At 33.5% G+C, this 16914-nt stretch overlaps 2 protein-coding genes across 3 annotated transcripts; one reads left to right on the top strand and one right to left on the bottom strand.

Annotated features, from left to right (window-relative positions):
- Positions 1-639: 639 nt before the first annotated feature.
- LOC104886579 (mechanosensitive ion channel protein 10) lies at positions 640-6370 on the top strand. The gene is made up of 6 exons (XM_010671037.4): positions 640-2246; positions 2349-2469; positions 3688-3981; positions 4064-4266; positions 4976-5266; positions 6099-6370. Exons 1-5 carry the CDS (start codon positions 931-933, stop codon positions 5223-5225), a joined length of 2184 nt encoding a protein of 727 aa, XP_010669339.2. The 5' UTR covers positions 640-930; the 3' UTR covers positions 5226-5266; positions 6099-6370.
- Positions 6371-8592: 2222 nt separating this feature from the next.
- On the bottom strand, positions 8593-15753 carry LOC104886577 (thermospermine synthase ACAULIS5). 2 transcript variants are annotated; one of them, XM_010671035.4, is made up of 10 exons: positions 15501-15753; positions 14563-14629; positions 13663-13757; positions 12467-12572; positions 11759-11847; positions 11496-11652; positions 11264-11339; positions 10788-10846; positions 10528-10664; positions 8593-9343 (listed from the first exon to the last, which is right to left on the bottom strand). In XM_010671035.4, the coding sequence occupies exons 1-10, from the start codon at positions 15647-15649 to the stop codon at positions 9223-9225; spliced, it is 1056 nt and encodes a 351-aa protein (XP_010669337.2). In that variant the 5' UTR covers positions 15650-15753; the 3' UTR covers positions 8593-9222. The 2 variants fall into 2 exon arrangements, with proteins under 2 accessions (XP_010669337.2, XP_010669338.2); XM_010671036.4 differs by having other exon boundaries at positions 12467-12569.
- Between the last annotated feature and the right edge of the window lie 1161 nt (positions 15754-16914).

The raw sequence follows: 16914 nt of genomic DNA, 5'->3' as shown, positions 1-16914 counted from the left end.
AATCTAATAATAATCTTAATAAGAAGTTAAAAACATACCTATTCCAATTATAGCGACACTTCATTAATTCCCAAAATATGCCCAAAAAAACTAAAATTCCCTGCGTACCGTCCACGTAGGACGGCACGCGAGAATTTTTTTTTTTAGTAAAACCGCTACTTGCAGTAGCGGTTTACAAGTGCCGAGAATTTTTTTTTTTTTTCAACTTAGGTAAAACCGCTACTCGGAGTAGCGGTTTACAAAAAAAAAAAAAAAAATTTTTTTTTTTTTTTTTTTTTTTTTTTTTTTTTGTAAACCGCTACTCCGAGTAGCGGTTTATTATGAAAACTGATATCTGCTTACCATATTTTGCGCAGGTAAACCGCTACTTCGAGTAGCGGTTTATATTTATAAACCGCTACTCCGAGTAGCGGTTTATATTTATAAACCGTACTCAGAGTAGCGGTTTATTTTAAAATTAAACCGCTACTTTGAGTAGCGGTTTCCGTGGGTTAAAACAAAAAAAAATAATTTTCTCGCGTGCCGTCCTACGTGGACGGTACGCAGGGAATTTTAATTTTTTTGGGCATATTTTGGGAATTAAAACCCACTTTTGCATTATTTAAGGAAAAAATTCTTTCTATTATTGAATTATCAAATTGAAATTTCCCATTTAAATAAAAATTATAATGTAAATTTACATAAAATGTTAATAAAAAAACCACAAAAAAAATACATTTTATTCCCTACTTGCTCTGCTTTCTGACTTCTACTATGTTTTCCCCCTGTTTTCCTTCTTAAGAAGCCACCTTTCCATTCTCACTCTTCCCTCCCATGACAACTTTTGCAACATCTTTAAAAGTTTAAACTACCAAACAAACCCTTAGCTATTTTTCTTTCACCTCTGAGTTAAAAACCATGCTAAAAAACTAAGCTTTTAGAGCTTCTTCAATGGCGACTATCAACAATAAAAACCCAGAAGAAGTTGCTATTCCTATATTGTCTTCAACAAATGAACAACCTCCCAACATGGGTTTTGAAAACCATGAAAAACCCACAAATGATTCTCCCAAATCACCTGAAATTACCTCAATAACCCCCAAAAAACCTCCCATTTACCCAACACCAGAATCACCCATATTGAGAAGAAGGTCATTTAAGTCAAAAACCAGATTTGGGGAACCCTCAGTTCCAATTGATTCACAAACCATGGAAAATTTGGGGGGTTCTCCTAGATTTTGGAGCCAATCTTCCTTCTCAGAGAAGACTCCTAAGGAAGCTTCTGGAAGGGTAAAAGTGGAAACACCAAAAGAGAAGAAGGAAAATCAGAAGGTGGGCCCAGATGAGAAGGAGATATATAAGAGAGTTACTGCTCAGCTAAGTGCTAGGAAAAGATGGAGAATGACTGTTAAATTAATTCTTGAGTTAATTGCTTTTTTGTTGATTTTGACATGTTTGTTGTGCAGTTTAACTCTTGAGATTTTTAAGGGTAAATTGTTTTGTGGGTTAGAAGTTTGGAAATGGTTTGCACTTCTAATGGTTATTTTTTCTGGTATGTTGATTACTGGGTGGTTTGTGCATTGTATTGTGTTCTTGATTGAATGGAAATTCTTGTTGAAGAAGAATGTGGTGTATTTTACACATGGATTGCAAACTAATGTTGTTGTCTTTATTTGGATTACTGTGGTTCTTGTTACTTGGGTTGTGATGTTTAAACATGATCCTGCAACAACTCGGAGATTGAGCTCGAAAACGAAGAGTATACTTGATCACATTACTTGGACTATAGCTACTATGCTCATTGGCTCATTCTTGTGGTTGGTTAAGACTACCTTGATAAAGATATTGGCGTCTTCGTTTCATTTGAATAGGTTTTTTGAGAGGATTCAGGAGGCAGTGTTTCATCATTATGTGCTCCAGACATTGTCTGGGAGGCCGGTGGTTGAGCTTGCCCGTAAACTTAGTAAGGAGGAGAGTCAGAGTAATCAGGTGAGCTTCACAGAGCACATGGGAAGTTCCAAGGAGAAGAAGGTGGTTGATTGGGGGAAGCTTCATCAAATGAAGAAGGAGAAAGTGCCTTCTTGGACTATGAAGTTGTTGGTTGATGTGGTATCAAATTCAGGGTTATCGACCATGTCTAGTATTCTCAACCAAGATGTAGTTGAAGGCGGGGTTGAATTGGATGACGATGAAATTACTTGTGAGGAGGAAGCTATTGCAACTGCTGTTAGGATATTCTACAATGTGGTTGGTGACAAGGATGAACTGTAAGATGATTATCTATGCTTATTTTAGTGCAATGTTAAGCTGTTAAGCATGATTCTACATGAAAATCTCTAATTGACTAATGTTTATATTTGTATCCTCAGCTACATGGATAGAGGTGACCTCCTAAGGTTCATGATTTGGGAAGAGGTGGATCTTGTTTATCCGTATTTTGAAGTCAATGAAAAAAGACAGATTGACATGAAAGCTTTCTCTAAGTGGGTGGTAAGTATATTCATATGCCTTAGTTGAATTGCTTCTGTTCTGCTAACTTATAGAAACTGCAAGTATATTTCCTACGTTGATGCTTTGCGTATATCTGATGATTTCATCTAAGGCTTGATAATGTAGTCTAACTGTTATGAGTAATTATGTCAATTTCTGAGACAGCAATTTTTTCAATTGTATTTCTTTGGTTAAGACTTAAGAGACTATTGGACACTGCCTTCTCTTTGAGCTTTCTTTAAATACCCACTTGAAAGAAAACCAAAGAGCTTTCCTCTATTGCTCCTGCAACAATACTTTAAGGGGCGTTTGGTATCGTCACTTTAAACGGAACGGAAAGGGTTTGGATAAGGAGGGGAAATGGTAATAATAAGTGTTACCTTTAATAGTTGTTTGGTATCCTAGTTGAATGGAAAAAATAGAGAAGTTTATGGTTGAGAAATGAAATGTAATTTGTTTCCACTAGTTTGACAAGGGTAACAAATGGAGGGAGTATGTTAGCTTTTGGAAACGGTATTTGTTACTTATAACTCATACCAAACAATTAGAAATGAAATCGCGTGTTTGAATCCGTTTCATACATCAAGGTTTTCTATATCAACCCCCCCCCCCCTAAGAATAGTTAAGCTCTTTTAGGAAAGTCCTACTAAAATATGATGTTTTTGATTGTGAACTTGAAGAGAAAAGTATACTAATTGAGCATTTCGGTGTCTAACATGTTGATTATCCGATTTATACCCTCTAGCTTAGTAGTTCATGGGAACAACCAAAAGCTTAAGTTGATGGTTGGAGTCCCGGGAGTAGTTTTATACTCTATCACGCCCCCTCACGTGAGAGCCTATTAGGCTTTGAAGTGTGGATGCAGTACATGCTTCCTCATACCTGATGCTAAATATTCCACTTAAAAAGGAGGGTTGGATAAGATTCGAACCCGTGACCTTTATGTCACGTTAGTTTTGATACCACGTCAAATGACCAACTCAACCAAAAGTTTAAGCCGAGGGTTGGAGTCACATGAATAGTTTTATACTTTATCAGAAAGAAGCTCTTCTCAACGCTTTTATGGACAGAGATACAAGATAGCTAGTTAGTTACAAGCTTTTGGCTTTACATTTTAATCTTGTGGTCAATTAGTTTTCATGTATTGGATGCATGTTGTAGGTGTAACTAAAATTTCTCATGGAAGCTGGTCGTACTTTCCTTTTCATCCATGTGTAGGTCAGAGTCTACCAAGATCGGCAGGCACTCAAACATGCTTTGAATGACAACAAAACTGCGGTGGACGAGTTCAACAAGATACTGAATGGAATTCTGATAATTATAATCATCATACTCTGGCTTCTTGTGACGGAGATTGTTACGACAAAAATACTTCTCTTCTTCTCTTCTCAACTACTCGTGGCAGTTTTTGTATTTGGGAACACTTGCAAGACCATTTTTGAAGCAATTATATTTGTTTTTGTTATGCATCCATTTGATGTTGGTGATCGCTGTGTCATCGATGGGACGCTGGTAATGATGTCTGCTGTATAATTTGTGTTTTGAAATTGTGAAATAGCTTTTTATTAACTCAGAACCTTTGATGTTGTAACAGATGGTGGTTGAAGAGATGAATATCTTAACAACAGTATTTTTGAAACTTGACAAAGAAAAGTTGTATTATCCAAATTCAGTTTTGTCTACCAAAGCCATTGGCAACTACTACAGGAGTCCAGATCAGGGAGATAGTTTGGAGTTTGGAATAGATTATACTACACCGCTTCCAAAAATAGCAAAGCTAAAAGAACATATAAAAGAGTAAGTTTCTTGAATTTACCTGTGTCAGCTGCCTGAGGATTATATTGCAGAATTTATCATACAATTTGATTGTTTAGATAGTAGAATCTCTCTTGAACTGGCAAAATTTAGCTCCAGGTTTTTGTTGTTGTCAGAATCTCACTGATTTGCAATGAGTATCACAATTGATGCTTTCAATGAAGTAAGATTTGACCTTGGAGTTCGATATCTTTGCAATTATGGGGAAGAAGAAGGCAGAATTGCTTTGCTCTTCTTGTCTGGAGTAGAGTCTGCTAAAGCCCCACTTGAGTTATATAACTGAACTTAACATTATGTAACCGTTAGTTGAGTAGCTGACTGGTAACTGGTTATTAGTGAATCACTGCTTACTGATTAGTGGGAAAACTCAGATCATTGCAAGACCAGTTGGTAAAAGCTAGAATTTCTGCGTGCAATATTTTTGGTCCAGATTGAGATGGAGTAGCATAAGAAGTTTCAATTAGTCTTTTATTCAGTATTTACACCCTTTAATCAGAATTTTATATCACATTGTCTATAAAAAGTTACCTTTTATACTAGTATGACATGTTTCTACAAAATGTCACAACTTTTTCTCATTATCCAAAAATATTATGTTATTGATTATAACACTGTCATTTGACACAAGTAGATGCTGTAATTGATTAAAGAGTGAAGTTACAGATTTTCTTGTATTTTACTTCTCTTGCAGGTATCTGGAGCATACTCCTCACTTCTGGCACCCGGAACACAATTTGGTTGTCAAAGAGATCGAGAATGTTAATAAGATAAAAATGGCTCTCTTTTTCAATCATACGATGAACTTTCAAGACATTGTTGAAAAGGGCAGGCGGAAAACTGAACTTGTATTGCAAATGAAGAGCATATTTGACGACCTAGAAATTTCATACCACCTACTGCCTCAGGAGGTTCATCTTACTAAAATGGCGTCAAATGTTTGATGTAATAGCTGACAAGTTCATTTGGGCATCGGCAATTGCAAGTAAGTCATCTCTGTATTCAGCAAACTTGGGTTTCTAAGTTAAAAAGCTTCATTGCTAGTTGCTACTATTTGGCATGATAGTTGATACGGTAGTCATATTTCATTCTCTTGGGGGTTGACTCTACAAGTGTACACTTATTCATGACTTAGAGCGCCTGTTTAGTAGCCGTAATAAATGTTGTTGCTGGTAATGAATCTATACTTAACACGGTAAAGGTTTCATGTCAATGTCCATATGGTAAATGATATTAAAAAAAATAAAATTGATCCACAATATGTGAATTTCTTCATAATATTCCAATGCCGAAAATTAAGGAGTAGCATTATCATATTCATGGGTGTTTGTAAATTTTGTTACCATTACTTCAATATATTTATCATATACCAAAGAGTCTTAAAACGTTTGTATGGTAGGCAATAATAAAGGGCAGAGATGACAAATGAATTTTCCTTGTAATTTTGTAAGGAAAGTCCTATGTCAATGTTACTGGTAACTATCATTCTAGGTTCCCCCCAGACATCACTTTGCTTCATAAAAGTTACAAATACCATTTAATACTACTAGAGCCTAGAGGTGGTACTGAATACAACAATCAATGAAGAAAAACACAGATATTTGAGTATAATGTTTCATTATCATGGACAATGACGTGAGTTTTTGCTACAATGTAACATTTTAATCCGCACCTCAGCCTACTAGATGAGTAGTCAGTAGGAATGTAGGATAGATGGTCGAGAAGTGTTAATATAGACACTAGATGTTTATGACCGTTGTGAGCTGGGCATTTCTCGAGCAAAATCGTGCTGATTAAATCTAATGGCTTTATGGTAGGATTATTCTCAATGGATGCTTGATGAATGACGCTGCAGAAGTTCGTGTTCGTATGAGAAAACCGGTTTTCAGATGCTTTGCTAACTTATTAACACATTGTATGTTTTGAAACTAATCCTTGACTCTTGCTTTTTCTCACTCTCGCTATCTGCGTTCCTTTTTTTTTTTTTTGGTGAATCTGTAATTGCGTGTAACTCAAGCTAATTTAGGACAATAGATGTATATTTTGGTGCTAATCATTCTTTATACTTCTCTCAGAAGGTTTTTTCTTCTGCTTCTTCTTCGTTAGTTAAAAAAGTGATTCTTGTTACATGTTGATTGTACTGATGTGAGCCAGGAGTGATGTGATCATAGTGCTCGCACCACTTTATATGACAATAGATGTAACGTAACTACGTGATAAAAGGAAAAAGAGTAGTGCGGACTGGGAGCATCTCTTATCCAAATATCAAAGTGATAAGTACTGATAACGATATAGCTAGGGGCGAAAGCTATGAAAAACCGAAAACCAACCAAATGGAATTCCGAGGAAATTCGAATTATGTTCCGATTGGAGTAAGATTAAGTTTTTTTAGAAATCGAATTTTCGGAATAGATTGAAGATGATTAGGTACAAAAATTCAAAATAATTGAATAGTAAATATAAATAGGTTTTAGATTGTACTCTCTCCGTCCCTAAATAGACTGTCTATTTCTTTTGGGCACAAATATTAAGAAGAAATCATGTATAGAATCTTAGTTGTCTTAAACCATAATTAAATATAGAAGTTGGTACACTTATTATAAATTGTTTGTTAAAGAGAGAGAACGTGGGTCATATGGGAAAGTGGGTGATATTATAAAAATTGAAAGCAAAATAATAATTTAATTGGTGGATTCATACTAAATAAGGAAATGAAAAATCTATTTGGGACAAAAATAAATGAAAAAATGGACATTCTATTTAAGAACGGAGAGAGTATATTTCTGATTGGGCTTAACTGATTGTCTTTCCGAAAAAATACCCAAATGGTCTATCAGTCATTCCCTTCCGGTAAAAGTTAAAATCCTAGTTTGTGTTATGTAGATGAACATGTTGTTTAGTTGAATATGTTATACTGTTGTTGAACCTTTTTGTGGTCATGAATTATGAGTTTGTAATGAATTATCAGTTGCTATTAATTCATTAATGAATTTTTATGAGATTAAATGAATTACTTCTATTGTTGAACACCTTGTTTGGATGCTCGCGTCAAATTTATTTCATCGGAAAAACAAATTGAAAAAAGTTGGATAATTTGGATCAGTAGATCAAATTAAGTATTTGAAAATTCAAATTGGATTGGTTTGTGCTCAAACTCTAGTTAGTCTGATCTGAAATTTAAATTCCAAAATTCATTCGAATTTGATTGGATTAGGAATTGAAATTGCACACCGTACTTTCACCCCTAGATATGACAATGCACACACATATAATTTTAATGTCAAATGTTTCAAATTAAAACATAATAAAGTCTTATAATTATACGTAATTATAATAAAGTCTTACAATTATATGTAATTATAAAGACATAGACAAGTTTTTTGATCCCTAACATGTTTATTAAGGTAATAATGTTCTCTTACCCCAAATCCATTAAAAATATGGGAAAAGCTATATGCAGCCCTAAGGGCATTATATAAGAAGCTGAAAATGGAAATAAATAGCATTAATTGATCATTTATTACATCGGTTGATGCAAAAATTTTCCATAAATTCACAACTTAGTCCATTTTAAGTAGTGTATTTATGTCTTATATGCAACCCTAAGGGCTGCATATAGCATAACCCTAAAAATATTTGGAATTGTTATTTTTATCCCAATTCATTGGAAGGTATTTTTTAAACAACTTATCTTGTCATAACATTCATTTTTTTATTTTCGCCACTAGACAAAATATCACCTAAAGCTAATAAAATCAATTATGAAATCTTTGAATAATAATATATTTAATAATTGTATCTAATTTGTTGCATCGTCTGGGTCAAAATACTAATTTAGTTTAGAAAACGGATATGAACTACTTCCTCCGCTCCATAATAAGTGAAACACTTCCCTCTTTTATGTGAGAGTTTTTCTAGAGAAATGTTTCGCTTATTATGGAACGGAGGAAGTATATCACGAAATGTTATGTGGCATCTGTTAATTATGACTTGAAATCTTGTGAATGGCATAAGACTGACTTTGAATGCACATATCTCCCAATCTATAAATGGTTTTGATGTGATTCAAATTGGAGGTGATAGCTTGTTCAAAGAGCTTTCCAACGATAAGTCATATGCCCAATTTCGCTGAGAAACGAGAAAGTTATGACTGTTTTACGAAAAATTGACGAAGCTGTTTCGTCCCGGGCCCGATCGGGCGGATTTTGCCCGACCCAATCGGGCGGTGCGCGGTTTTGGGCGCTGAACGCGTTTTTAGATATTTTTTCGTTTTTTGAGTTATCTTTTAGGGTTTGTACGAGGTCCTTATGATTATAAAAGGGCTATTGGTGTTCATTATTATTAACACAACTTATGAAACACTTTTAGCCTCTAGATTTAGGATCCCTTGTATTATTCTCTCTGATTTTCTCCATTATAGTGAAGAAGCTCTAATCCCCCACCTGTGGACGTAGGTCAAATTTGATTGAACCACGTAAATTCTTGTGTTATTTGTTTGTTCATCTTTATTATTTTCTCACCCTTATTATTTCATTGATTTTCTGTTCCGCAATAATTAAACTACAACACCCTATTTTCTAACAGCATCATTTCTTCTGTTCTTCTGTATATGGTATTTTACCCAATCATCTAGTTTCAACCTTAGAATAAGGCCATTAAGTTTTCGATACGACCTTATCTCTTGGGCGGTTGGGCCTTGGCTATTGAGATTTGAGAATAGTTCTTGGAGGAATGCCTCAAACTTTCATTCATATAAAGCATGGGTGAAGACTGAAGAGTAGACAGCTTTTTTCCGTCGCATGTGCTCTACTAATATAATTTCTACAACAACAATAATTAATAAGACCCTTTTTTTAATTTGCTTTTTTACTCCTATAAGTGCCCTAGATATACTTTTCTTCATTTAACCTTTAGAAGCTACTATTCTGTTCAACAGCAACGTCATTTAGTGGAGGTTGGATCTGTATCTGCTGCTCCAATCCTTAAAAGACGATTAGATAGTCCATGACCATATATAAACCTTGCATTTTCTTCAGTATAGACATGCGTTTCTTGCAGCAACCTGACCAAAATAAAGGGGGGAAAACACAATCAATTGTAAGAATTTTATATCTACATGTATAAATCAATTATGAGTTTCTTGCATTTTCTTCAGTATAAATATAATTAGTTGGATTTAGGACCATTGTTTAGATATCTCCGGGATTTTGGCATTCTCCGCAAACATGTATGATCCATGGAAAGGAAAAGTAAAATGTAGCATCGACTCGATCCAACAATTTTCTTTCTTGAAGTAGATAACTAATTGGGCTTACAGAACTTGGGAGATGAAAGTGCTCCCCAAGCTCGTAAGCTACAATATAAGTAACCCAACTTCTTACATTTGAGGAAATCAAACTTCTTCCTACACCTGATTTTAGCATTGGCAAAGTTATTCCAACATGAAATTAATGGATTAGGATAGTTCAGACTTTCAATGCTTTTAATGATGTTTGATTAAGCGAGTTACATAAGGTTAACTTTTCCAACCCAAAATTATCCGTCTGTAACTCGATTAACTCATTTCATAAAAATTCTTAGAAATTTATATTGACAGAAAATTGGTAATAAAAAGACAAAAATGTCACTATAGAAATTGCTAAAGACAAAAAAGAGTCCAATACAAGTCATACTTATGTTAAAAAACATCAAACATGCATACTTTTCGTAATGAATACTCGAGTTAGAGTTGAGTTTTCTAATTTGATTAGTTTTTTTTATATCCATATGAGCCACGAAGGCGGTACAAAGTACAAAGAAGGGGAGGGGGGATTCGAACCTGTGACCTATCGTTCACAACACCTCAATCTTAACCACTAGGCCAAGACATCTTTGGTTCTAATTTGATTAGTAAATAGGTTAAGTTTGGGTTGATGAATTTGCTACCCATTTATTATTGATTCAACACAGACGCAAAACAACTCGACCCATATGTCAGCGCTACCTAAATCCAATCAAGGATATAAACAAAAGGGTAATGTTATATGTAGCCTTAAGGGCTACATATAAGCATTAGATACATTTCTTTAAAAGGAAGTAGTTTAAGAATTCAAGATACATTTTCACGTCAACATAGGTAATAAATGTTTGATTCAATATTTTATTTCCATTTTAAGCACCTTATACATAGCTCTAAGGGCTATGTATATCATTTTCCTAAACAAAAAATAGATAAGGGGGGAAAATATAAAAACTTGGTTAGCTTACGTTTGAGAAAGTGTTTTGTTGAGGGTAGTTGAGGAAAGCAGGGAAGCCCCGTTGAGATAGAGCAGCTCTCCATCAATTCGATTTTGGATCTTGTCATCGAGATCCTCAGCATTAATAAGAATTGGATGATCCGAGGCCTAATCATACAATACTAATTAGTAACTCGCAATTACATATCGATATCATCATGTAAATTTACCAGAAAATGAAGAGTGATGTACTACAAATATTTATACTTAGATTGTTAGTCCAGTCCATACCATAACCCATCCCCAAGTATCTGCAAAGGATGGCACATGAGCAGTAAATGCAACTACATCTGCAGAAAAAAAATACAAAGAGAGCTCAATACAAAGCCAACAATGTAGATATATAGTACTTCCTCTGTTTCACAATACATGCACCATTTCTCATTTGGACACTATTTATCAACTAACTTTGACAATTTTTCTCTCAAAATTATGTATGAAAAAACATAGTCAAGTGAGATCTTGTCAAATTCGTCTCAATGCGAGGAAATCAAATATCAATTCTTTTATAATTTTTACCTATACACAATTGAAGATATTATTTTCAAAAGAAGAGCAATGTAGTGCGTGAAAAAGCAAATGGTGCATGTACTGTGAAAGGAGGTAGTATATACATATATATATACAAATTCGAAAAATGAAAAAGCGATAACAGATAGCGGCCATTGTGCCCGCTAACACCATTACACCAATATATGGAGACTTACATTTGAAGACTTGTCTAATGGTGTTGTAAATAGATGAAAAAACCTCCTTGTGGGTGTAGATACCTGCAGGCCCAGCCTATACCCCCACAAGCAAAAAAAGATTCAAGACATATAAAATTACATAAGTTGGTACGGTGTGAACTATGAAAAACGAAAGAAGCTCAAATATACAAGTTAGTATTAATTGATACTAGCTAGTAAAATTAAACCAAAAGGTGATTATCAAACGAACCTGAGTAATAAAGATTCCATTATCAGTGAGCCTAGGTTTGAGAATTTTCTCATAGAAAGATTTGGTGTAGAGTTGGTAACAAGGTCCTCCCTCAACTGGGTCTGCCAAATCTCCTACAATTATATCAAACTTCTCTTTCCTCCCTTTTAATTCAGCCCTACACAATTAATAAAAACAGTGTATACTTCTTATTAGTAAACTAATTACAATTTCCTAAGAGTTGTATATGCATGCATTTTTAATTGTTAGTGTCCGAAACATACTTTGCGTCATTGATCACAAGCTCAAGCTTTTTGTTGTTAAAGGCTTCTTGGTTAATAGTCAAGTGTTTACGGCAGAAATCCACCACCTCCTGCATGTTTAAAATATACACACATAATTAGTTGTACATGTAGTTAATTGTATGCACTAGACCATTAATTAGTAGTAATATCTCATTCATATATCTTCAACAAAGATAGTGTGTAAGAAAATTTTAATATATAGTGGAAGTTCAATTATCTCATCAATGAACAGGTATTAAATTATCACTTAATAAAACCAGAACATCTCTCTCTAGACTTGCTTACTTTTTCTCTCTAGCCTGTCACTAACTTGAGCGACGGAGGGGTTTTTCCCAGAACACCCCGAGCCAGTTTTTCCTTGTTTTGCAGGACTCCTAAGTGACAAGACTCAAGATTACATTTCAACTCAAGATTAACTCTCACACATAATATTACTTTTTTGACTAGTTTCTTAGCAGAAACACCCTCTTATCAATATAAATTTCACTACTTTGTATAGTCGCCGTCCAAACTTGTCTGCTTTATTCTTGTGGGAGTCGATTTGTCTATATTTATTACGTAAATGTTAGATAGTAAGTTGAAATCTTCATGAACTTGTACTCTATTCAATTAGTACGATATATATAATCAGTCATGAATTCATATAATGAGTGCTGAGTTAATTTATGAAAATATGCAACAAATTACCTGATCAATATCACACATGACCACTTTGTCAATTGACTTGTGTTTAAAAGCTTCTCTAGCCGCAGAACCTTCACCACCTCCCATAATGAACATAGTTTTGGGGCTGCTATCAATTTTAATATGTCATTAAACATAATCATGGTCCATTAGTCACTAGAATAACCACAATGCCTATCAAGCATGACGCATGCAAGTATCAATACAACTACTACAAGTGCTAGTGTAATACTACCATGTTAAGAGTATATAGTATTTTTACTAGTTTGATTTGAACTCCCACAAAACTCCACACTATAGGAGTATTTGGTAGATAATTATTGCACGCATGCATGTTATAGCTTATGAGTTATGATCAATTTAGATGTGCGGATGAGATAGGCGACAAAATGTCGTAAACAATCATCAGCCATAGTGGTATATCAACCAACCACTATGTACTATTTTTAGTTAATTAATTATTGAGAGTTTGGTGGTGAAATTTCCCTTTTGAGGGTGCATGAAAGGCATATTCGTAGACAGATTTTAACCTTGAAGTTGGATATATACGTTTTATTCTCCCCCCCCCCCCCCCCAAACTTACAAATTAAGTTAAATATTAGATTGATTAATGTTACATCATTACTTATTCATATAATTGTACGACAATATTTTATTTTAGAAAAATCATATTAGCAAAAATTGCCTCTATGTTTTTTTTTCTCCCCTTCACTTTTAAATTTTTATTCCTTTTTAAGTGGACCAAATTCATTATTGAGTATAATTGTCATCCTACATTAGGAAGGGATTCAAATAAAGTTTCTTAAGTCCAAATAATGAAATCTCATTTCAAATATAGTCATTTGCTAAGTATTAACACAATGATCCATGCATATACTCCCTCTGTCCCAAAAATGTTGGGACATTTTGACCATTGGTACTATTCACTTGGTAACTTTGACTGTCTTTTAGTTGATATACATAAGGAAAAAACATAGTCATGTTGGATCTTATTTGATTCGTCTCAATTTGTATTTTCCAAATACATATACTTGATAAATTTTGGCGGAAACTTTAGTTTATTGGGTCTGAAAGAGAAAATCAAAAGTAGATACTATAAGTAGATCAGTAGATGGTGCAACCAATGATTTTAAACCAAACATCTAAGTAAAAGGTAAATACTAAATAGGTAAAGCTCGAGTATTAGAAGTAGTACTAACTTTGGATGACAAAGGAGGGCAGGGTGAATTAAGCACTCATGGTATATAAATTCGTCAGCCTCCGCGCTTTGCATTTTACCATCAAGTACCAACACCTACAATTTTAGATACCCAAATCAGCCTCAAACACACTAGGTATATTGGCATAAAAAATACTGCTTTTTTATTTAAAAAAGAAATAAATTGAAAGAAAATCTAATTAAAAGAGGGAAAATTAAATCAACCTAAAAAAATCACACACTAGGTAAAGTGCCATAAAAAGATATCGCTGGTTTTTGTTCAAAGTAAAAATTAAAAAACTAATATCTGAAAAACCAAAAAATTGCCGCATGGTTCTTATGGTCCAACACAAATGTTCTCTCCCAGGTAAATACTTCCTCCATTTAGAAATAATTAACACTATTTCTAACTTTCACGCATTTCGATGTATGATTTCAACTATAATTAATACATTTAATTATCAATAAATAAAAATTATAAAAAAATTTGTTTTAATAAACATCGAGACAAATCTAACAAGACCCCCACATGACTACGTTTCCTAAAATATAAATCACCAAAGACAATCTAAGTGTAAGATGTGAATAGATAAAAACGGTACAACTGTTTCAAGACGCCAGACGGAAGAAGTATACAAGATGAGGCGAACTATCAACTTTTTTTGGTGCTACTTTATAAGGGGTGTAACATGAGGACTTTCAAAATTTTAGCGAATTGCAACTTTCTAGAGACATGCAATAAATTTTTTAAAGCATGATTAATGATATATATGTAGCCCTAAGTAAATGAAAGAACGAAAATATTCATATATTGTAACCTCAATACCTCATATAATGTACCTTAAAATCAGAAAAGTAATTAGATATTCGACATTCTATATATGAGTAGAGATCCACAAACCTTCCCGAACCGTTTTGTGTCAAGTAAAACAATGTCCTGATATTCGCTAGTCGCTTTTTGCAGCACGCTGATACAAATACATCAATAAGCTTTTGTTGTAACATTAAGGATAATCATGGCCATACCCACACAATATCAATCACTACATTTACTCTATATTTATTGAAGTGAGACATAATTATTGGAGTCAAAATATATGTTTCATGTAATAAATCCAGATCTAAACGGTTGAATCATTATATTATTGGACCTAGATCTTTAAAATTTTGAATCTAATTGAGCTAGATTTGAAGTTTGAAAATGGTGATGGAACTAAATCCATATCTAAGTTGTTACCATCCTCATAGTACACATTATATATGGGAAATTTTAGATATAATATTTTTTTATACAAGAAAGATTGTTTTATTTATTCATTTAGATAATTTCGAATGAGCGAATGAGCGAATGAGCAACAAGAACATTAAGATACTCTTAGTGTACTTGCAACAAGAACATTGAGATACTCTTAGTGTACTTGTAAACATATTGGAGAAATTGCCCCACTGAAATTCCGCAAAGTGTATCATATGACTTTTGATAATAATTAAATCTTTACTAAAAGAAAGTTTTAAGAATTCTATAAATAATATCTCGTGATTTGTAAAGATACAAAACAATTCTATTATAAATCTCCCCCATGCAATATGTATTTTTAAAACGAACATGCATGATTATCTTAGAACAATGGCAAAAAGATAAATTTTAATAACTTACCACGTAACATTTATCTTTTTTTTTTTTTGGCATTGATTAAATGGAAATCATCGTTCTTCTTTTTTAAGAACATAAAATTTGTATCATTAATTTTAACCAAAACAAAAAAAAACTTTGATATGAACGGTTTAAATAACAACACGATTGAATTTATTACTAAGGAGAGAGAAATAAAATCAAACCTATTCAAAGCAAAAGACCATTTGAGATCCTCATCAATTTCTTCCTCATACCAAAACTCATTCTCTTGATTGAAACATGAGTTGGGTTTATTATCAAAAATGGCTGTTAAAGCTTTTGAATTAATTATCTCAATAGCCTCAGTACCCATTTGAAACTGAATAAATTAAGAGAGAGAAAATTAGATGTCTAGAGAGAGAAAGAAACGGTATACTATATAGGTAGAATTGGATTAAGTAGTGTGAAAATAAGGAGACACAAAGTGGGAATTTATAGATGGTAGCAAACCACCAAAAAATATTGTGAAAAGGTAAACATAAAAAGGGCGAAATTTTAAAATAAGGGTAGGGTAGATTTTGAGGGATTAATGCTTCCTCATTGAGTAGATTGTAAAACATATAGGATAATGATGTCAATCGTCAACAACCTATTTAAAATTTAAGCTTTTTCAGGCAAAAAGAATTGAAGAAAGGAGGTTACTATTGGATATGGTCAAAATGCATGCCTCAAAATTCATGTGTTTTTCCACTAAGATCCAACCTACTTTCAAGGTGTTATGACTCTTGTCCTATATAATTCAACCCGCAACTATAATACAATTTTCTCCTTATCAATCAAAGTGAAAAATATTACTTATTAGTTACTATATTGGATAAGACTTAAAATAAAGATAACAATATATTGAACTCATTCTTGATGTTGTCTGATTATTTGAGGGCGTGAGCCAGGTCGAATCTAATCACTTTAAGATTTTTGATAAGCTAAACGAAATTAGTTTGTCAAATGTCAAATGACCAATTCAACTAAAAGTTTAAACTGATGGTAGTAGCACTAAGTTCGATTTTATATTCTATCACCAAATTATCTGGTGGCCTAATTATTATTAATAATAAAATGCTCATACGAGCACCAAGAGAGGACAACAAGGCACATATACCACGTTCCCTTACGAGCGACGAATATGATTGTGGCATTGAAGATATGAGTAATAGGAAACAAGTCTTGCATAATTGACATACAATGCGCTTGAGATGTTGGGCCACCACTCCATGTAATGGCTGTATTGCTTTATCGATTTTATCCATTTTATCGAAGTAAATGATGTGTTGATAAAGTTCTTGATGAATAGCAATTTTATTGACAATTTTCACTCAGACATGTATGTAGCAAATGTTCCTCGCCCCCCAGAAAATTATCGGCAACGACTCGAAATCCTGGATTATCATCTACATGGACATCCGTGCACCTTTCAATAATGAAAAGCAAGATGATCCCCGTAGTCCGTCGGTGTTATGAAACCGAGCATGTTCCAAATCTTGTTGACATTGACCCTAAAACATTCAAATGATACGTAAGTAATATAATTCGTTCAAGTATAATAATTAAGAGAAATATAATTAATCTGATCACCTCAAG

This window comes from Beta vulgaris, chromosome 2 (assembly GCF_026745355.1).
Source record: "Beta vulgaris subsp. vulgaris cultivar EL10 chromosome 2, EL10.2, whole genome shotgun sequence".
Taxonomy (NCBI): domain Eukaryota; kingdom Viridiplantae; phylum Streptophyta; class Magnoliopsida; order Caryophyllales; family Amaranthaceae; genus Beta; species Beta vulgaris.
This window is presented reverse-complemented; position numbering and strand designations above follow the sequence as displayed.